Source organism: Notolabrus celidotus, chromosome 11 (assembly GCF_009762535.1).
Source record: "Notolabrus celidotus isolate fNotCel1 chromosome 11, fNotCel1.pri, whole genome shotgun sequence".
Taxonomy (NCBI): Eukaryota; Metazoa; Chordata; class Actinopteri; order Labriformes; family Labridae; genus Notolabrus; species Notolabrus celidotus.
In genome coordinates, this window is record NC_048282.1 from 8,178,292 (window position 1) to 8,200,282 (window position 21,991).

The 21,991-nt window shown below is 41.8% G+C and overlaps 1 protein-coding gene across 2 annotated transcripts; it reads left to right on the top strand.

Moving 5' to 3' along the window:
• Nucleotides 1–8: 8 nt before the first annotated feature.
• tti1 (TELO2 interacting protein 1) lies at nucleotides 9–20,341 on the top strand. 2 transcript variants are annotated; one of them, XM_034696340.1, is made up of 14 exons: nucleotides 9–174; nucleotides 592–1,336; nucleotides 2,014–2,351; nucleotides 2,427–2,691; nucleotides 4,300–4,477; nucleotides 4,711–5,003; nucleotides 5,887–6,297; nucleotides 6,586–6,745; nucleotides 7,332–7,502; nucleotides 7,649–7,797; nucleotides 9,301–9,441; nucleotides 10,120–10,324; nucleotides 17,093–17,180; nucleotides 19,119–20,341. In XM_034696340.1, exons 2-14 carry the CDS (start codon nucleotides 611–613, stop codon nucleotides 19,336–19,338), a joined length of 3,345 nt encoding a protein of 1,114 aa, XP_034552231.1. In that variant the 5' UTR covers nucleotides 9–174; nucleotides 592–610; the 3' UTR covers nucleotides 19,339–20,341. The 2 variants fall into 2 exon arrangements, with proteins under 2 accessions (XP_034552231.1, XP_034552232.1); XM_034696341.1 differs by lacking the exon at nucleotides 10,120–10,324 and having other exon boundaries at nucleotides 10–174; nucleotides 19,119–19,226.
• Nucleotides 20,342–21,991: the final 1,650 nt, after the last annotated feature.

A 21,991-nucleotide genomic window follows, 5' to 3' on the forward strand; every position in this document is an offset into this window, starting at 1 on the left:
GTCACGTGACTGCTTTCGTTGTAATTCCGCGTCCACGGCGCTTAATCATGACGTGTTTGGTAGCCAGTTTAGTAACTTCGCCACTGTTTGTAACAATTCTTTTTATGTAATTAAACCTTCTCTGTGGATCTATGTCTCCGCTCTGAGAGTGCATTGATTTCTCCTCATGTGACGGTAGGCTGCCTGTTTGTTGACGCTGGTCACACTGTGCAGATTCTAAAGCATGCTTGATGCTGTCAGCTATGAAAGACCACACTGATGTTTAGATGATCTGCTGCTACTGCATTAACATGAGGTTGTTGCGTTTCTGAACCCTAGTTTCACATTTTGACAACTGGCCAAACCAGTTTAATATCGGATACTTTCTGTGATCTTGTTTTAAGTTTATCTGCCAGAGTACCATCGAGAATAATGTCTATTTGATTGTGCAGAATAATTTTATGTCAATATTTCAGATTTGATTAATCATAATTGGTTTAAAGTTTAAAGTTTCAGGTTTCATGGAATGCCAGATTTTGTAAAAAATATAAAAATTAATAATTCACCTCAAACTATTCTTTTCAATTTTTATCTCTTGCAACCTCTCCTCAGTAAACTGAGCCCTGCTGTCATGCCTCAATTAATGGCTCAGATCAGTGATCCAAAGATTGCATTTGCCTACCTGCGCCCAGCTTGTGTCCTGCTCACCAAGCAGCCCACTGTGACCAACGTGGAGACTCTGAGCGCCCAGCTTAAAGAAGTTGATGATGCTACTCTGCAGCAGCTCCAAGACTATGTCCTGTTCCCTCTTCGCTTTGTCCTCAAAGTCCCCGGACCAAAGAAAGACAAACTGGTCCAGACTGTGTCTGAGGCCATCAGCTATGTCCTAGAAAACACCTGTGTCCAGAACTGGGACACCCTCCATGACCTGCTCTCAGAGCTCTGCCTCTGCCTGTGCTCTCCAGCCGACCCTGGGAAACCTGCAGACACATCAGAGGAGCTACAGTCAGCTGTTCTGAGGTGCCTGGACGCCCTGCTTCATGCTGCTTATGGGGATATCGTCTTCAAACTCTTTGAACCTGTTATGCTGCCTGGACTTGGAGCTGCCATTTCCCTGCTGCTGGCTTTAGCACAGAAGGCAAAATCAAGAGAGATCCAGGTATTGGCGTTGAAGTGCCTCCAGGCTTTGTCTCTGCAGTGCGACTGCAATCAGGATCACATCGTCCCATCCTCAGAGGAGAGATGCATTACAGGCAGCACCATGGCGTCGTTCTTACCTGGGATCACTGTGGCTGTAACAAAGATCATTACAGGAGATCTGAGACAAGGCCACACAGTTACAGTCAAAGCCATAAAGGTACTGTACATCTGTGTTTATTCATGCTTCATTGTGCAGGATATGGAATTTAGTAGAGTTGTGCTGAAACATGTTAACTGTTGATTAACTCTAACAAACAATTTTTTATGTTATGTATCATCATGTTATGCGTCTGTGCTTTTAAAGTCCTGTTGTACAAGCTCTGCCCAACCCATGGGACCAGTTTGTATAAACTCAGGTGTGCCCTGCGGCCCCTTTCAATTATGGGCATAGCTAGATTCATTTTGTGAATCCCACTTATTACCTACTTGGGTGTTTTATTTATGAATTACCAATATATATACACATATATATATATATATATATATATATATATATATATATATATATATATATACACACACACACACACACACACACACACACACACACACACACACACACAAATATTCTTTAAGATGAATAATGCAGATAAATAAACACAAGGAGACGTTAGAGACTGAGGAATGGATTCTGGTTTAAATGTAGTTAATCATGATCTGAACTCTGTTGCTTTTTCTAACTCATTGTTCCAGCTCAACCACATTTTGATTAATGTTTATTTTGACTTGATTCCACAAAATATACCTACAAAAAAATGTGTTATATTTGGACCAAAGTCATTGTTTGCTTTGTTTGTGCCACACAGTCATCTCTTTCCATCTAATTGTTTTCAGGTTTGGTCAAGGACTGTCGTGCTTGTCATGGAAGACGCCCAGCTTCAGGTCTCTGAGCCCCAGAAGACTCCCTCCCCAGCCCTGGGTAGGATTGGACAGCTGGTGGTGCAACGGACCCCAGACTGGGCGAAGAGCACAGCAGGGAAACTGTGCGTGCTGCTACAAAAGATCATCTCCTGCACCTCCTCTCACCAGCACTGGAGGGTCAGGCTGGTGATGGTGGAGCTGGCTGATCACCTGCTGGACAGGTGTAATCAGTCACTGAAGGAGTGTGTGGGACCCTTACTGGAGGCTCTGGTGGGAGCAGTCAATGATGAGGAGCCCAGAGTGAGAGAGAGGTGTGTATGAACAAGGAACAAATTACGGTCTACTTAATAAGGAGGTGTTTAATAACACTTCCTCCTCTCCTCTAGGTGTGAGGTTGCCCTCAGAGCGGTGTCACAGAGGAATCAGATCAGTGATAACAGCAGCAGTGCTCAGACCTTCACCGATGTGCTGTCAGAAAATCTCCACACCTTGGCCACCTCGCTGCCCAGACTGATGAGGACCTCTGACGACCCGAAGAAGCTCTTTGTCCTCAATGTGTTTCTGGGTTATTTAAAACTGCTGGGACCGCTGGTCTCTGTGGTACTAAACTCAGCTGTACATCTTGAGAGGATTTCCAAAGCATTGATGCAGGTAAAGTCATCTCCCACTGTAGCAGATCATATTATTTGTGAACTTTAAAAATGCTCATGGGCGCCGAATTGGCTCAGCTGTTCAAGCACCCCCCATAGAGGCAATAGTCCTCGCTGCTGTGGTTGCAAGTTGGACTCTTGGCTTCTGCTCTTCAAAGTATATCTTACCCTGCTCTCTACTACCTTGTTTTATCTTATAATGGCAAGATTGCCCCAAAATAACTTACAGTTCTTTAAAAGGGGTAATCATTTTATATCACAATAAAGGTTGATTGAGGTCTAGTGGTTTTACCATAGACTGCATAGATAATGGACGTAGTATAGGCAACCTCACCCATCTGTTCCTGAGTGCTGTTTTGAAGCCAATCATTGGTGGGAGCCATATTGGAGATGCTGAACTTAACTTAACTTAGTGTGAGGTAAAGAGATGGGTTTTGAGCCCCCTAGCCAACAGCTACAGTTTTCCCGCCTGTCAGTCAAAGCAGTCATGTCCAGAAATGGGCAAAACTCGTAATCTTAATATCTTCTGAACTGTAGTGTTATAAAAAAATTCACCCCCCGTACAGTGTGACCCGATAGAGAAATTAGCTATGTAGCCCAAGCCGTTTTTTGAACCAGGCTGTAAACATGTTTATTTCTGCTGTAAAGATCGTCTTCTTTGAATGTGTCTGTATGTGGTTTCTGGTGTTTCTGCAGCCAGCCTCAAGCGGATGCTCGATGAATTGCAGTTTATAACACTTCCGCATGGGCTTCATATTTTGAGGCTGGAGCTTGCCGCTTGGGTTTTACGTATAAATCTTTATTGACAGTAAAGTCCTCATGTAGTGTGTGGGATGTCCATGCACCAGGAGTGTGCTTGAACTTCATATTTTTAGCTTTTTACATTTTGATTATTTGCTCTGTAACAAACTAATATTCATCTTTCTCACATGAGCTTCTTAATGAGATTTCTTATATTAATGATTCCCTAATTTTTTATTAATTTAGGAGCCGTTTTATAGGGTCACCCAAAGATACCTTCCTTTTATGATAAGTTGTATACTGGGAAATGAAAGAAAAGTACTTCAATTTGTCATGTATTGTTGAACTTTGATATATTTTGACGTTTTTTATCAGGTTTATTATATTAGGTAAAATAAACCTGACGTTAGTGATGGTGTTACTAACTGTTTCGTTAGAGTCCTAGGGTTAAATCAGGTTGTCAATATATCATAAAGGCTGTGCATGTCCAGTCTTTCCTTTGTGTCCCATTCAGAGACTCTCCAGATCACAGGGGGAGCAGGTAGAAAACAAACCAAAATACAGATTACAACACAACTGTTTGTAAGCATTTGAATATTTGATATGCAGAGTTAAACAGTCATGTGTTTGTTCTAACTAAATAATGTGGAAAAAGATGAATATGAAGTGGTCATACATATTGTTGGGTTACAAGGTAAGCTTAGTCAATTAAAAGTGAGACTCCTTTTATGAAGTCTGCATCGTGCTTGTTTTCTGCTTTCATCCTAAATTTATCACGGCAGAGACCTTTAACACTAAAAGATGTAGAGGTTACAATTCAACCCAAAGTCCAAGATGCTGAATAATTCACCTCTGTGCGCCTCTTCAGGTGCTGGAGCTGGATGTGATGGATGTTCGCATTGTGGAGGAGAGGAGTTATGCTGCTACCATAGAGACAACTCCAGGCGCCAGTGATTCATACACTGCTCACATACAGAGGAAGCATTTTCTGTACTTCACCGATGAGAAGATTTTCTGTGTGCTCATGCAGATCTGTCGGACACTAGGTATGAGTGCTGAATCCTCTTGATTACCTTCTTCTGCATACAAAACCAAACTCTACATGTGGATCAGAATTATTCAGCGGGAGTATAAACAGTGAACAGTCAAGTTGGACTATGTCAGATTCTGAAGGCTCATGCATAATGTAGTGTTGTGCCTATATGTTTACTTATTACATAGTTTGACAGCTCTCCTCCCAACAACACAACAAGGTAACTTTTTCCCTCCCTGTCCTCAGGTTACTTTGGAAACCTTTACCTGCTGACGGATCACTTCCTGGACCTGTACCAGCAGTCTTCATCATACAGGAAGCAGGCGGCCATGGTGCTCAATGAGCTTGTGAAAGGTGCTGCAGGAGTGGACATGGTAACACAGGGTCAGGGTCTGGAGAGTCAAGTTCAGGGACTCTCAGCCACCCAGGAAGACCTCAACTCAGCAATTGTGTCTGTGATGGAGGAATACACCAGTCTGAAGAACTGGCACCTGATCACCATCAGCGAGGAGACAGACCGAGACCGGCAGGACCAGCAGGTGAGATTAAAGTAGCTTTGCAAAAAGAGAAGCACTTTGTATCTGGATTATCGGACACATTAAAACAATTTAGATGTTACAACGCTAACTTATGGAGTCTCTGCTGGCTGTCAGGTAACCTTCTAGGCAGCACAAGTCCAAGAAATCTCTCCAGGTTGATGTTTCTACTCTTGGACTGAGACAAGTTACTGCAGGCTACCAGTTTCCAGTCTTTATGCCAAGCTCCAGCTTCCTTTTTAGACATGAGAGTGGGGTCAGGCAATCTGCTCATCTCACTCTTTCTTACTCAGTAAAGCAAATAAGTGCTTTCCCCAAAATGCTAAACTGCTTTTTAATGTTGTTTAGTGGTTTAAAATGTGATTGGGAGTTTAATGGGCTGTGACTGTTGCACCGTCATTAGCTAAATCTGCTGAACACTTCAGTGTCTGGTGTTCATGTGTAAAAGATGATCCCACTGTGATACTCTGAATGAAGAAGTGATACTCAGCTTTTTGACTTCAAACCTCACTGAGCAAAGAGGGAAACTGATTTGGAGCTCAAAGCACCTTTTCTAAATGTCCAAGACTGGATTATTGAGCTGATAAAAATATCATAGCGCTTCGATCCAAGAGAGTCAAGGAGACCTTACGAAGCACTGTGTGAGTTTTAAGATAAGCTTCTCTTTGTCAGTGAAATGTATGAAAAGTGAGGACTGAAGACGATAATATAGACCCTGCTTCCAAATCACTCTCCTCTCCTCTCCTCTCCTCTCCTCTCCTCTCCTCTCCTCTCCTCTCCTCTCCTCTCCTCTCCTCTCCTCTCCTCTCCTCTCCTCTCCTCTCCTCTCCTCTCCTCTCCTCACCTCTCCTCTCCTAACTTCTTTTTGTCTTTTGTCTCTCTGTAGCTCCTCAGCCCAGCCAGCCTCCTCTCCATATCTAACAGTGATGACAACAATAAGAACTGTCTTCAAGTAATTTCTTCTTCATTCAACCCCCCGTCTACCTCATCATCCTCCTCCACAATCCACCAGCTAAATAGCAACATCTGGCAGCTGTGTATTCAACTGGAGGGCATTGCATGCTTTGCTCAGGCTCTGGGGCAAGACTTTCGTCCCTTGTTGATGACATCACTGTACCCTGTGCTGGAGAAAGCTGGGGAGGAGACACTGCTGGTCAGTCAGGCTGCACTGGGCTCCGCATGGGACATCAGTAAAGCCTGTGGTTACCCCTCACTGAAGGATCTGGTCAATGAGAACTCAGACTACCTGCTCAATGACATCTCACTGAACCTGCAGAGACTCAGCCAGCACCCACAGGTAAGATTAGCATGGTTTGGCATGTTGGTAGAAAGCCCCATATAATTTTAAACAGGGCATTTGACAGAGTAAATCTGTTTGGGGAAGATATCAAGTCATTGCAAGTCACAAGTAACAGCTGAAGTTGAAGAGAGGTCAAGGGTCATGTTTATGTTATGTCTGATTTTATCTGAAGTCCCTGGATTCATCACTCGAGCTCACATCGCTGTGGTGTTGCATTCATACATACATCGTAAATAGTTGCGCCCCTGAACATGTATTTGAACACCCCCCTGTCTTGCTGGCCAGGCTCCGAGGGTGTTGACAGTGATGTTGACTCACTCTGACTGCAGCCTGCTGCCTCTGGTCGGAGACATCGTTCAGGATGTGCTGATGGCTCTGGATCTGAGCTACGATCACACGGCTGCTCTTTTCTGCTCCGTGCTGCACGCGCTCATGAAGGCACTGGGTGAGACTTTAACAGTGATGTGGAATTGTTTATCACATAAAGAAGGATAAGGGACAAAATGTGTTGTTTTTTTGGTTAATATGACTTTACCTTATTTTACCTGACTTTACATACTGTATCAAACCTTCACAGTGTACTCTACATTTTGAATTTTAGTGCAGTGAAATCATTTAGGAATAAATTACAGCATTTAGAGGACTTTTGAATTTATCATGTAAACTTGTCTCACTCTCACAAACATGTTACCTTTTAGTGGAAGAGAGGCTGGTTTTGAATTTCAGTTGTAAAATCAGACAGATCTAAAGTAATAAATATTAATAAAAAAATGTAAGAATAGGAGTATTAAGTGAGAATTAAACTTTCTAATTTAAATTATGCCTTATTTTGTGATTGTTGGTTTTAATTCAAAGAATTCAGTGGAATATGAAAGGGAAGTCCTGAAACAGAGCTGAATTCAAAGATAATATCTTAAAAGAAATATAGCTGAGAAATAAATAAAGACAAGAGCTGAAGGTGTTTCTTGTTTTGGGCCACAAATCCAGCTGCGTCCCTAACTTAACCTCTCCTCTCCTCTTGCTTCCTTTAGTGAGGTGGTTCCCCTCCAGTTGTAGTAAAACAAGAGAGTCTGCCAGAACCAAGCAGAGCTCAAGTCCTGAGGAAGTCCTGGACATTCGCCAGTTCATGCTGGATTACAAAAAACAGAAAGAGCTGGCAGAGGGAATCGGAATCGAGGAAGACGCAACCATTGAAGATCTTGGTAATACAAACTTTTCACTCTATAAAAAAGGGTTTTGCTTTTAGGAGATACCAAATAAACAACAATAAAGTAATGAACACCAAAGAAAACATTAGTAATCTGCTGAGTCAATCAGTCATTTGTCTTCTATTTCACTGCCTCTCCAGAAGTCCCTCCTCCCATGGAGTGTGAGGACGTTGAAGATCTTGTTGGTGATGTGAAAACAGAGCTCCCTCTTCATCTCAGCATCACTAAAGACGTCATGGAGCGCTGCATCCATCTGCTGTCCGACCCCAGCCTGAGGGTCAGACTGAAGGTACTGTTTGTCAGAAAGTTTTGGTGGTTATAATTCTGATTTGTTCACCATTGTACAGAAACTCTTTTAAAAATGTATATATTGATACAATAATTAGTTTGTTCTCTATAATTATTTGAAAGTACTGGTGAGAGAAATATCTGAGCCACACCTGATATCAACAAGTATAACAAATAAATTATTATTATAATGAAATATGTGCAAAGTTTTTTACATCACACACTGATTCACTGAACAGCTTATCAGCTTTATCTAATAATTCACTGTGCAAGGAGCCTGATGTGAAAAGAAGTAGAGCAAGGTTTTCAAGAGAATAAAATCTCTGTTGAATTAACCCTCTTGAACAGTCCATTGAGCCCTTGCAATGAAATTAAGCTACAAGGGAGGAACATAGCGTAATTTGAAGCTTACTTAAGTGGTTGTTCAATGAGCCTTTAAGAAAAAAAACACAACTAAATATATGTAATTTCAAGTCATTTCTAGTAGAAGTACAATCCTTTCTTTTGAATGCAAAGGTTTCCTTATCTTTTGGTTTCAAAAAGCAGAGGAAATAAAAAAAACTATACTGGGTACTTTACTTAAGCAGGGCCGATTTCTGTGCCATCCAGGCCAGCACACCAACATGGGGTGAAATTCACGTACCCAATAAAGTCCTTGCAGATCTTCTCCTCTGTTCACATTTAGGCTCCTCATAGGTTTGCACTGATAGGTAGATGAAGGACCTTCATGAGCTCCAAAATGGGCCCATCTTAGCTGGAGCCAACCCAACATAATATCCATGTTTGCTGTTTCACTGATCTGCCCATTTCTTTCCCAAATGCAGTATATGCACAGAGGCCCAAACACCATCCCTCTTAACCCTTAAAGACCTTGACCATCTTTGGGAGGCGCCAGACTCTCCTGAATTTATTTTAAATAGGCTGAATGAGACAAATGTGGTATCAATGAAAAGCTGAGAATGTCCGCTGTAACTGAGTTTTTAAAGCTTGTTGATAGGATTAGCGGTTCAAAGGTTATCAAACATTTAAGAACAAGTAGCCGTCGGCAGCTATCTAGGTCAATGAGGGTTAAAAGGCTACATAGCGCCCCATTATAGAACAGGAAGTAAGTTGTAGGAAAAGCTCTTTTTGAAGATCAACATGTTAGATATACGTGACTTCCTTTGCCCCGATGAGATCACTCAGGTTTATTAAAACCTGAGTGACCTCTTGGCTCTGCGTTGAGTCTAAGGTGTTGCAGTTACTGACCTTGACCTGGCAGCAGTCTTCCCTCGGTTAAGTTTGAAGAGGCTGTTAAAAACTCTCTTCGTCCTTGAGCGTGTTATTTCTTCAGTCCTTGTTTTTTATTGTCATTTCCAGTTTTAATTGGTGTCACTGGGCAGTTCCTTGTAACCTTGGTATTAAAAAAGTTCTTTATAAATATTGTTGGCTTACTTTCTTGCTTACTAACACTCTGTATGCAGAGGAAGTATTTTATGGTTGTTTTGTGTGACTTTGTCCTCAGGTGCTGGACGTGCTGGAGCTCTGTGTGAGTGTGTTGAGTGAGAAGGAAAATGAGCTGTTGCCTATGGCTCATCGCTGCTGGCCCCCGCTCCTACAGAGACTCATAGCTGATGACCCTTTAGCCGTCCTCCGAGCCTTCAGGGTAAGCTGAGCGAGTCGATAACTGTTCATTTATCCATGAATGGGACATGCATGAAGATCTTGTCTGTTTTCTTTTTATATATAAGTTATATAAATAACTTTTTTGTGTTTAAGTATTGTAAGAATACTATAGAGGATCAAATCATTGTATATGTTTCTGTGCAGAAGCTGGACAGGTCTTGCAATGACTGGAATGACCCCCTTACTGTATCAAAGAGTTATGATTGTTACTTTTGGCAGTCTATTTCATGGTTTGTAATCCTGTGAACACTTTTTTGACAAACATTTCAAACTAACAGGACCAGAAACATTGAAAGTTTGAGTGAATACTTCTCCTCAAGCTGGATTTTCTGTTCTACAGAAGCACACAGGATAAAAATGTCTTTCTACCTTGTTCCCTGATGAATGGAGATCACACTCGGTTGTGATCAATTCCCACAGAACATGTGTCAGTTTATTCTTTTCACTCAATATTAGTGAACCTGTCAAAACCTGAGTCTGAGTTGGTCTCTTTAGATATCTTGTGACACATTTTCCCTGATGAAGTGACAGAATCAGACATGTCTGTTTGTCAACCAATCAGCAAACTGTGCGATCACTGATGGCAGATTGTATGTGTGTCGAGGTGTTGTGGATATTTTAGTTCCCCTGTGAGATAAGTTTGGAGCCTTTCTGCCAGGTGTTGTGTACGCTGGGTGAAACGTGTGGTGACTTCCTGAGGAGGAGGGTTTCTAAAGAGGTTCTCCCCAAGCTGAGCTCCTCGCTGGCACGGCAGGCTCCAATCAGCGCCAAAGCCGGACCCGTCTACACGCACACCCTGGCCTACAAACTGCAGCTGGCTGTTCTGCAGGGGCTGGGCTCGCTTTGCCAGAGGCTGGACCTAGGTATGAGAACAGATACACACACAAAGAGACGACACACACTGTCATCCCATGAAGTTTGACCTGTTTTGATCCATAGAGAATCAATGATTTCGATAAAGTTCATCATGGTTATTGAAGCTCTGATAAAATAAATTTCTTAATGACAGTCACCATTTCACATGTTTAAAGAGAACATGTTTAAGAGAAGTAATTTTAAAACCATGGAATATTAACCTAAGTTTGTTATATATGTTAACCTCTGGTAGACATAATTAGCTTTAGCTGCAGCCCACACCTTTTAACCAGTTTAACCCTTTCATCTATTTTATTTGTTATTTAAAAGTAACGTGTGTTTTGATATTGATCCTTTGCAAGTGCTGATCGAAATAAACCTCTGACTCTCCAAGGGTAAAATTTAGCTCCAAGTCAAGCCCTTAACATAACACCGAGCAGTAATTTACATGTATTAATGGTAATAAAAACTGCCTCCTCCTGGCAGCCATTATTTTAAAATATCATCTCAGAAATAACATTTGTACAGTTTTTTCAACCTCTTGCAGAGATTAATCATATTCCCTGCAAATGGAAACATATATATTTGCTCTCTTTCTAATAGTAAAAACAGGAGGATTAATGTTGACTTTTTTTTTTTTGTATTAAATGAGGGGCTGTAGTCAGAATATAGTGAGCCAAGTGATGAGTGAAAATGGGATCAAGCCATCTACGTCAAACCTTAATAAATCAAATGAATGCTGATTGTTATGATAAATATTTGAAATAGTAAGTGAAGAAGTTTCATAGCCCTGTATGTCTCATACTGAAGTAATTATTGAAGCTAATTCAGGGATTATTGAGCCAACAGAGCAAGTATGCAGCATCAAATGTCACCAAAGTGCCCCTATATTTGGAAAAACAGACACAGGCTACATTTTTGATTTCCATACAGTGTGCTTAACCTTACTGCATTGAGCAGGGGCTGAAGTTTGCCCAGGAATTGTTCCAACTCTTTGCCTCCTCTTAAATCCCATTTTTCCTGAGGTTAAAAAATAAGTCTAGTTTTGTTTACATCATTTTGAACTGAGTTAAAATCTTTCAGCATTCAGACAAACATTGTGAGCATAAAGACATCCAGATACTCTTCATCCCTGTCAGAGAAGGCTCTTCTACCACCAGGTGGCACACATGTATAGCAGTAAAACCAGGAGGAGGTAACAGAGCAGGAGTCAGTTTGTCTCAGTTTCATCATGAAAATCTAACACACACTCCAGCCTCATCGTGAAAGCACACTCTTGTTAAATCAAGATGCAGTGCAGCTGTTTTCATTCAATTGATAAATGAGAATTGTTTATTTACCTCCAGCCTGCACCGAGCTCATCCAATGCATGATAGTAGAACAATTATCCATGCTCTTTCCACTCATGCATAAAATCACACAATGCTCAGATGATTTCAGCGAGGCAGGACTTAAATTTAACACATTTTAAAGATGACTTTGAACATATTGTACTGTAACAGCAGCCAGCCAACCCACATGATGCTTCTGAATCATTAGCTGCTCTTGCAAAAAAATGCTACAACAACTGTTCTCATTCAAGCTCCATTTCACTGCAAACAAGCAAGACAAACTTTTTCATTCTGCACAGAAATCAGTGAGTGAAGAAGCTGCAGGAAAACAGGACGTTTACTTTAATACCAGAGACATGTTGGGGCGTTAGAGTTATGCTCGACACAGTTTCTGCTGCATAACTGAAGATGTTAATCCAAAGTCGCCCTGGGGCTCAGTGTCAGTGTGTTATCAATGATGTAATTATGAGCTGCTTGTCTAATTTTTCATCAATCATTATGTTCATTTAGCAAAGTGACATCTTTGTCTCTGTTACTACAGTACAAAACACACACACTATAGTGATGGTTGAAGCTTCCTTATACAGCGTTGGACTTCTCTTCACCTCCGTTTTGCTGTAATGAGTGCAGGTTTGAATGGATGAGTGGTTTTCAGACCACTTGAGGAAAATATTCTGCTCCTTATCTAAAGAAAAAATGTGGTGATTGCAATCAGTGGTAAAAAATTACAGGGAAAATAGTCTTTTAATGCGTGAAGTGGCAATCACAATCACTTCTACTTCCCACAGTAGGTATTAGAGAGCCGTCTGGAAAGGTTGAAGCAGTGATAAATCAGTGCGCAGAGGTTTTATAAAGCTCTGATTCAAAGGCCTCATTTCAGCAGTTGTTATCATTTAAAAACACGAAAATCAGTAGATTAATTTGAGTATGTGACACAGACGATACGTTGGAGGCCCCTGCGTTCCCATTTGAATACTATCTCTGAGGGATGTGGAACATGTGACAGTGTGAAGCTCACACAGTCTGCACCCTGCTGCTGACGCTCATCATTGGGGTTGAAGAGTTTTCTGCTGTTGACACCATGTGTCACAGAGGTAGCAGGGTTGTCTGCAGGCCAGCTGCAACTGCCAACTTCACAGTGACAGGGCTGCAGCGCAGACAGGATTTCAAACTGGGCACGAGTGGGCAATTATGTGTCATAGTTTCAACCAGCATTAACTTTATGCTCAACGGATACCTTCAACTTTAAAAACCCAATCTATTCTCATTAAACATCAAGATATGCAACTTTTTACATCACTGGAATCTATATCCCAAAAGTCTTCCTTAGAGATAAACCTGTGTTCCTGCTAATTTCTGATTTTGGGACTACTTGTTCCAGTACATGTGGGTGTGGTTGGTGGATGGTGTCTGTATCACTGCTGTTGTGACCGACTTTGCCTCTTACACGTGGCAACAGTGCAGGGATGACGTTCTGCCATCACTACTTACACATGAAACCCTGCAATGACGTAACACTTGTGTCTCGGTGTGTGACCACATTACTTTGCGGGACACATTGCTTTTTAGATTTGTGTCTGAATTTCAAATGATTGATCCATAACAAATTATAAGCTGCACTTACATTTAGACGTTTATAAAGATTAATAAATTGTCCTGAAATTGCTGCATATGGAAATCGGACTGTTCTTCCTGCATACATCGAAGCCTGCTGAAATGTGATTGGTCAGTACAGCTTCAACTACAAACAGAAACAGAAACCATGCTGAAAATTCAAAAAGAGACAGTAAGGATGTGCAGCATTGGAGCCAGCAGGACAGAACAGCGCTGTGTATGTGCATGTCTGAGATATTCTGCATTTTTATGTAGAATCTGTAAAAAGAGATTAACCATACACATACCATTCAGTGTAATGTGCAAAAAGGATTTATATTTATTTAATCAGACACTGTGCATTCAGTAATGCTCTCCTTTATTTTTTTTCAGTCAGAAAACATGTCATCCATCAGCACAGGGCATGTAGTAGGACAGGACAGCAGAATCAAAAGCCTGTCGATGCTGTGAGCTTGTTCGTGTTATGTTCAATTAAATCACTGTTAGTTTAAGTATATAGTGGTGGAGGAGGTGTGATTCAGGGTTCAGGTTGTGAGTGAACAGCTTTGCTGTAACAAGAAGGTGACCCTTTAGCAGTGAAGAAGAGGTGATTTCTTGTTGGTACACTGCTGTTGGAGGCGGAGGACAATGTCTGGTATAAATGCTCACCGGGGCAGTCCACAATTGGTAGCAGTAAGCTTTTGCTCTACAATCACCGACGCAGTAGTGCTTGTCAGTCAGAGTCAGTGCTTTCACTTTTGAGCTTTGAAATGCTGTGCAAAGGAAAGGTGAGAAAAGCCATCATGTGTGCAGCAGCAGAGAAACCATCTGTGCCGTCTCTAACAAAGGTGGCATATGGTGTTTGATCAGATGAGGTCGGATCATGTTCCTCTCTGGTGCACATTTTAAGGAATGAAGAACCTCAGTGTGAGTCAAACCACAGTTTTAGACACACTGAAAATGTAACAGCAACAATTCAGGCTTGCTGCAGGAATTTCAAATCAACTGCTGTTTTATGACTGCAATATTTTCAAAGATACATTAATACATATCAATCAATCAATCAATCAATCAATCAATATATCAATATATCAATATATCAATATATCAATATATCAATCAATCTTTAATTATATAGTACCAAATCACAACTAATGTTATCTGAAGACTCTTTACAAACAGAGCAGGTCTAGACCCATCATCAAGACAGGATAAGATCCAGTCCCATCTTACAGACAGGACCGTGGCAAGGACAAACTTCCTTTAACAAGCAGAAACCTCCAGCAGAACCAGACTTATGTAAGACTCACATCTGCTGAGACCGAGTTGGGGCTGGAGTCTGGCACGTTCACAGCAGCAGGCCGACTACAGCAGAGATCCAGAGGAACCTACGAGACAAGGGAGCTCCAGGACTCAGAAAGAAAGAGACAGGAAGAGTTAAAGTAAGGGATAGGCAGACAGAGGAGTGAGAGAGGGTAGTCTAAGCCTATAGCAGCATAAGTTAGAGCCAGCCCTAACTACAAGCTTTATCAAGCTGTGTCAACAATAAAATGCTAATGTTTTCTTCCACTGGTGCTAGCATTGGCATTTAGGAGCTATAGAGCACTACACACTGTGTCTAGGTCTATAACTCACGGTCGCATGATTGGCTGATACGATATTGCCATAACCCTTGTGCAGGTGTAAGAAATGATTTGGCCATTGAGTGTATTTTGGTCGTTATGGTCTCATATTTGTAAATTTTAAATTACCAAAGCAAGGGTTTCTCTCCCTGAAAGAGAAATGACTAAACTGTAATGCTGCTTTGGTGTAAGTCTTATATGTTGCAGTGAGAGTCGGCTCTGTCTCTAGCTTTCAGGAATGGCCAGAGTTGCTGTGCCTGTTTAATGCCTGTGCAGCTCTTGTGGAAAATTTAAGCTGTTTGAAATTCAAGGACAGAATTTCTGCACTGCGCTCTGTGCAGACAACACTCGTTTATACCAGCTCTTTCTTTTCTAGCTTGAACAAGGGGAGAACAACATATCATACATTTGTGAGTACAGCTTTCTCCTGACGGACAGCTCTCACATAGTTTATTTGGAGACTGTTCACAGACTCTCCCATCAGTATCTTTACATGTAAGGAGGATTTGAGTAGGGCCAACATGGAGGATCTTTAAAGTTTATTGATGGATTTCCTTCCTGGGGATGCATCTGGTGATTTTGGCAGCTGGACCTTTGCTGAGTTTCTGTTTAAATACAGAAGTTATACCTCAGCTGTGTTGCACATTACATACTGCTTGGATAGTGTATATTGATCAGGAGAGTTCCAACTCAAATCAAACATGAATGTGTATCATATTCAGGAGTATAATCATCAATTATTTATCATCAGATTGTCTGTAAACAAAAATAGCAAGCTTAATTACTATGTTTAAGTAATTGAGACAAGGTGCTGGTGTGTCAAACATAAAGAGGTGATGTAGTTCACTTGATTGCATAAAAACCACCCTCCAACGATTGCATGACCACCGGAGACTACAAAAAGGCAGCTGCAGCAACACAACTTCCTCCCTTCCCTGTTTTATTTACAACTCTCATTTGACTGAAGTGTAACCAAGTAAACAGTCCTTGTGCTTGATTTTTCTCACTGGCACTTGACTCAGTGCTCCTTCACATCAGAGCGAGGGAGACTTGGCGTTGGAGATAGACAGAATGTGAAGGAGCCAGAGAGAAACAGTCAGCGGCTGCAGCCTTACTCATGTGAATACCGATTTGGCTACAGCTTACCTCTGGGAGGCCTGCAGCAAGCCAATTACTGAGCCCCAGTCACAGAGAGAGAAAGACAGAAACACAGATTGACTGAAGCAAATAATACGTTTCAGCCCGAGCACCAGCTTCAACTCCAATTCCACCTTGTTCTTCATTTACCACTACATCTAACAGCATCTGGCCCCTCTCCTCTTAAGTATTTCTCACTTCTCTGCTTCCCTCCCAGCACCTTGATTGCACAAAAGACTACAGGCTACAAGTGCGACACCAGCAAGGGAGGAAGAAAGGGGGATAAAAGCGCTTGCTAAATAATCCCATTTAACTCTGAAATGTGCACTGCTGCTTTTATTCTTGACACACAGCGAGCAGGCCCGGTTCAAGCCGAGTGTGGGTTGAATTGGCAAATAGAGTAAGCAGAGAGGGAGAGAGACATGTTTTGAAATGAGGCTTGAAAGGCAGCCCACTATGCAGCTTAGGGAATCACTGAGTGTCTGCTGGGAGATATGGGGAGAAAAAGAGAGAGAGATAGGCAGAGGAGATGAAACAGTAGAGAGGTGTCAAGTAGGTGGAGGGAGCAGGAGCTGGCAAGGTTATGAAAGGTGCATTTAAAGAGGGGGAGAAAGGGGAATAAAGGCAAGTGGGTCAACGTATATAAAACTGCAGGTAGTGGAGAAAAAAAGATGAAGGGGAGGGAAAAGATGTAGCCCTGTTCTCACACATCCACTTCTCAAAAGAGCGGCGAGTGGATGCCTGAATTCCAGAGAAACAGCCTGCTGTGAAATTTCTCCTCAGCCATCTCAGCAGTTTCTCTCAGCTCATTAGGAGTTAGAAAAGGTAAAAGTCCAGGCATGTTCCATTTCTTTTTTTCTCCTCTTTCATCTTCTTCTCTTCCCCTTTTATCCCTCTTCCTTCTCGCTTTAAGATCTGCCGTCTGACAGAGCTAGGCAGTTTGCTGGGAACTATGATTACATATACCTTCTCTGAGATCGTTTGAAACACTTGAAACTGATTGAAATGCTTCATCTGCCTGCTGAAGTTCTGTAAAGGTCTCTTGTTTTTGCAACAGCCAATGAATATGCATGTGACATTTATGTGTTGTCAGGTGAGGCAGACCTGGATGCTGTTTGTGAGGCCTCCCTGCCCTACCTGAGCTGTAGACAACCTGTCAGACTGCAAGAGGCCAGCCTAAGGTAAGCCCTGAGTCCGGATCCATCGTAGGAGAGAAAATGCTAATATTGTCCTTTTACTTTATTTATTTGAATTCACGAGTCCTCAGCTTTTTTGTTGCATGAAATTTTGGATATACAATAATCACACTGTGCGGTTTGTAGATTAAATTACCCATCTGTTCATAAAGGAGATAAATTTAGCCTCACTTCAAGCAGCTCTGCTTCTATATTTAAACACTACTCATATGTTTAAGGTGCCTTATATAGAAACTAAAGTCTATATACAGCATGCACTAACTTACTGTGTGTTTCATTGAAGTCCAATAAAAATGGTTCAGCTTTTCTGTCCATCACGTTATGAAAAGAGTAATAAAGCACATTGTTTGTTGTTTATGTCCAACTGTCTGCACATTTCTGCACACTGAACCTGCAGCTTGTACAGCTCATAGAAACAGTCTCCACATCCCAACATTCATGGAGCATTAGCAAAAAAACTGATGAACAAGTGAAACAGCAGAAATGGAATTAATGAAAACTGTTAGTTTGTAGCTACAGTACAAGAAGCGTGAGGCGCTGTAAGCTGAGGGTCAAAAACTACTGTCATCGATTTGTGCAGAAATGCAAAGTTTGGTCTGAGCTTAAATTTGGCTTCAGCTTTTTTAGTTACACACATCAGTAGGTGCTTTTATTCTGAAAGTCATAAGAAGGTTTAATTGCTGGTGTTTTGTGCAGCAAACCTTTACCTCTGTGCACCCAGCAAGAAGGAGAGAGTGTTAGGTGAAAAGACGTACAGAGGGTGGAGCTGCTACATAATAGCTTCATTTGAAGGCCATTAAGAATCTGAACCAGTAAAGGTCAGCTTTAAGTGCTGTTCTCTTACTTGATACTTACTTTCTTAGTACTTTAATGCTATCAACTGTCAGAGATCCATTTTAACCAAGAAAGTATATCATTGACACTGCCTCATTCTGACCTTTGACCCCGTCTTTTTCAACATACTATCAGCTCGAGCTCTGCCGCCAAAATGAATTTGTTGTTTGCAGTCACTCTAACAACAACATGACGTGATGATTCGTGACATTACAGCAGATTCCACTCCACCTCGATCCAAATGTCATCTCCCCCTGACACAAAGACTGTCCTTCTGTGAGCTCTGAGTCACGCTGAGACATGTCTGATGTTCTTACTCTCATTATTTCTTTAAAAGAGTTTGAGGAAACACAAAGCAGAAGACAAAGTTACCTCAAACATCTCTTCTTGGCATGGATGTCACAAACACTACCTGTGTAATCTGTTTATTTTCCTCAGCAGTGCTGAATGTTGTCCATGTTGGCATCGTATTGAAATGAGTTAACAGTCTGCTGCTTTAGATAAGTGCTGCAACTTTAGTCTTATTTAATCTGCCAATTATTTTCTCAAATAATCTGTTAATCACTTGGTCTGTAAAATCACAGAAAACAGCCAAGAAGCACTTTTTTTTAGACATTGCACTGATATACAACTCATAGTGTAGAGGAAGAGAAGCTGACACCAGAGAATGAGAGTAACCTCTGCTTCATATTTGATCATGTTAACTGTACCTGAGCAAAAATTATTTCCTCCGGATCTGTCTCTCTTTAAATAGCTCGATTTAAAAATTAATGTCTGGGCTTTTCCCCTTTCCTTCGTGTAGTCATTCAAAACAACTGAATACTTTTGATTCACATCGTAAGATGTCGTGTGAAAGAAGTCCATCTCATTAATCAAACCTGATAACTCAGTACGTGTTGGAAGGACAGGGGTGGTGTTGAGCTCACAGTCAAACTGTGGGACTGCGCTCTAAAGCCAGAGAAATCTGCTGTGTTCTGCTTAGTCTGTCACTTTGGATTAAAGGAAGGTGTTTTTCCATAGTATAAATATTACGCACATTAGCAAAATACAGCCCTGAGCTAATCCTCTTTCCTAAACTCCTCTCCTCAGCGTTTTCAGACACTTAATCCAGGTGGATCCAGACGCCTTCTGGTTTACTCTGAATGAGCTGCACTGCCCGTCCTGCTACAGCCCGCCCCACCCCGACCTCCAGCCGGTCCAGCTGAGCGGAACGGGTCGACCGAGAGACGAGTACTCGGATAACGTGCTGAGGCTGCTGCGGGAGGAGTTTGGCTCGGTTGCTGAGACGATCGGCCAGCCAGTCAGCTAATGAGGCGCTGATTGATGTGACTGACTGATCTCTCAAACAGGCGGCTCACCACCGACTCCAGCAAGTCAATTAACTGAGAGAAAATCTGACAATTGTGCCAAACAGCAGCCATCAGATACGGTGTGTGATAACCTTCATGGTGTACACAGCTCTGATAAGCAGCACGGCACAAAGGGGACATGTCAACGAAGCATGTCGACTGCTGTTCACTCTCCTGCTGCAGGTGTTTGAACCAGGAAGACTTCAGACGGCTCTTTTACATCAGGAGACACGCAGTGACAGTGCTGATGTGTTTCATTTAACCTGGCGACTCTGACTGAGACATGCTTTTGTAGAGTTATATTTCATATTCATGTTCATGTTTTTTTATTTTCTTAAAGATTTATATTCAGAACATATCCCTTATGTTCAGTTCAGAGATGAACACATGGAAACTGTATACAGGTTATCTTGATGGTTTACCCGGATAAAGAGATTGTTCATGATGCTTAAACATTCATAAAAATCACAAGAAATACTCAAACTGTCAAAAATGAGTTCCTTACCTATCATGATGCATTCCAGTGTTTCACACACACAGACTTAACCTGGATGGGCTGCTCAAGTGTTTTACATTTTACTTTTTTTAATCCGTATGAGATCCCCACAGATCGTCTAAATCATTGATAATTAAGATGATCCCTCGTCGCTCTCTGCCCCTCCTGTCTGATAACCTGCTCGCCTCACTTAGAGAGATCAGAGAGAGAGGGGTCCTTCAGTATGTCCCTCCTATTGATGCAGGAGGGACGTACTACTTCTACCGCTGTTTAGAAGTTATGTGCAGCTGAAGATGTCCTTCTGCACAATATTAGTTTTGGATTGTCGCCAAATGCTTAGTCATTAACAAGCCTCGCTCAGCTGTTGTTACAATGAATATCTGGTTAAAATCTCAAAGCATGAGTTGTATTATTTGGACGTCTTTATTAATAGTGACAAATAATAAAAACGTTCTCTTTGTAAGAAAGCTAGTGTGTAAGTTGGATTTTTTTATGGGATAAAAGATGGATGATGCAGGCTAAAGCATCAGCAGGTACCGTTCATATTTATTGGTCAACAAACCCCATTAAGAGACTCACAACAATACCAGTAAAAAGTTTATTCTGTGTGTTCAAAGTCTTGAGACTCTACCGCTCTTTTGTTGTCAAAACTGTTAAAACCGTATGAAGCAATCGAACTGCTGCACTGACAACATACATGTGGAGTGGTGAACGTTGCAGGTAACTATAAATATCCTGTAACAAATCCAGTTCTGAATATGGTCAGCTGATGACTGTAATACCAAGCTGTTAAAGATAAGGATAAGGATAAACTTAATTGTTCCTTGAGGGAAATTTGTCTTGGCCAATGTACCACCAGTGGCTGCAATCACAGTTCATGCATACATCATACTGTTACACACAGCACATGAAAAGCACATTGTTGTTTTGACTTTTAAAAGCATTACTCTTTTTATTCTTTGCCTTTTTTAGAGATCTGTAACAGGATTTAGCAGGATTAAGTTCCACAAACAGCTTATGGAGTCATAAAGTTTGGTCAATTTGGGTCTCTTCATGGAGTTTTCTTACACATATTGTGACAGGTGTAGAGAGGATGGAGGAGGTCTGTAAGTGAAATGGTGCCCTCACTAGCCTCTGAGCTCTCCTGCCGCCCAAATCACACGAGCTGTCTGCAAATGTGTCAGCTTGAGAGGAACATGGGGCACGGGGTTGTGCACCTACTGGGTAATTGAACGTCTCATGACGGGGATGTAGGCCAATCTATCATTGTTCCTGTTATCACTCAGAGACCTACAGGGTGTTTAAAACAAGAAAGAAGGAAGCCCCCTCCCTTATCACATCACCTCGCTGACGTGAGTGCCTGCAGCCTCCCAGCCCCATCGCTCCATAATGAATGTATGAGCCCTCTAGTGCGGGGAAACAAGATCACCACATGTTTTGTATTTAGCTGGCCTGGCTTAATGCTAGTGAGCACGGCACAGCGCCTCTTTATCTCATCCTGTGCTGTTGCTATTTATCCTGCTGCCAGTGCTGACAATAGCACCATTAGTCATCAGCAGCAGCAGAAGGGGGGCTTTGGCAGCACCTATTACACACAGGCAACTGCCTAATATCGTTTCTTCTTAATGCACACAGACACACAGACACACAGACACACAGACACACACACACACACACACACACACACACACACACACACACACACACACACACACACACACACACACACAGACGGACGGACGGACGGACGGACGGAGGGAGGGAGGGAGGGAGGGAAGGAGGCAGGAGCTTCACTACATCTGAGGTAAAACTGAACACATACCCACAGTAACACTTTATATATCAATGTGCAGCTACTGGTCCAGTGGCTTTTACCTGATGTGGTCTCCAGGACCTTATTTACACCTGGTTTAAATATGCATCATGTGTCTTTAGAAGTTATCATAATTAGGAAAAAAGCAAATTAATACAAGGAGTAAATGCATCTCTGACCATGTTCCATTGACGGCTATTTATTTCCAGTTCATGCTGTTATGATGTTTTCCTGTTCTACTTCAGGTTTGCAGTATATATAATGAACTGTATATTTTGGTTTACATACAGTAGCTCCACATGTA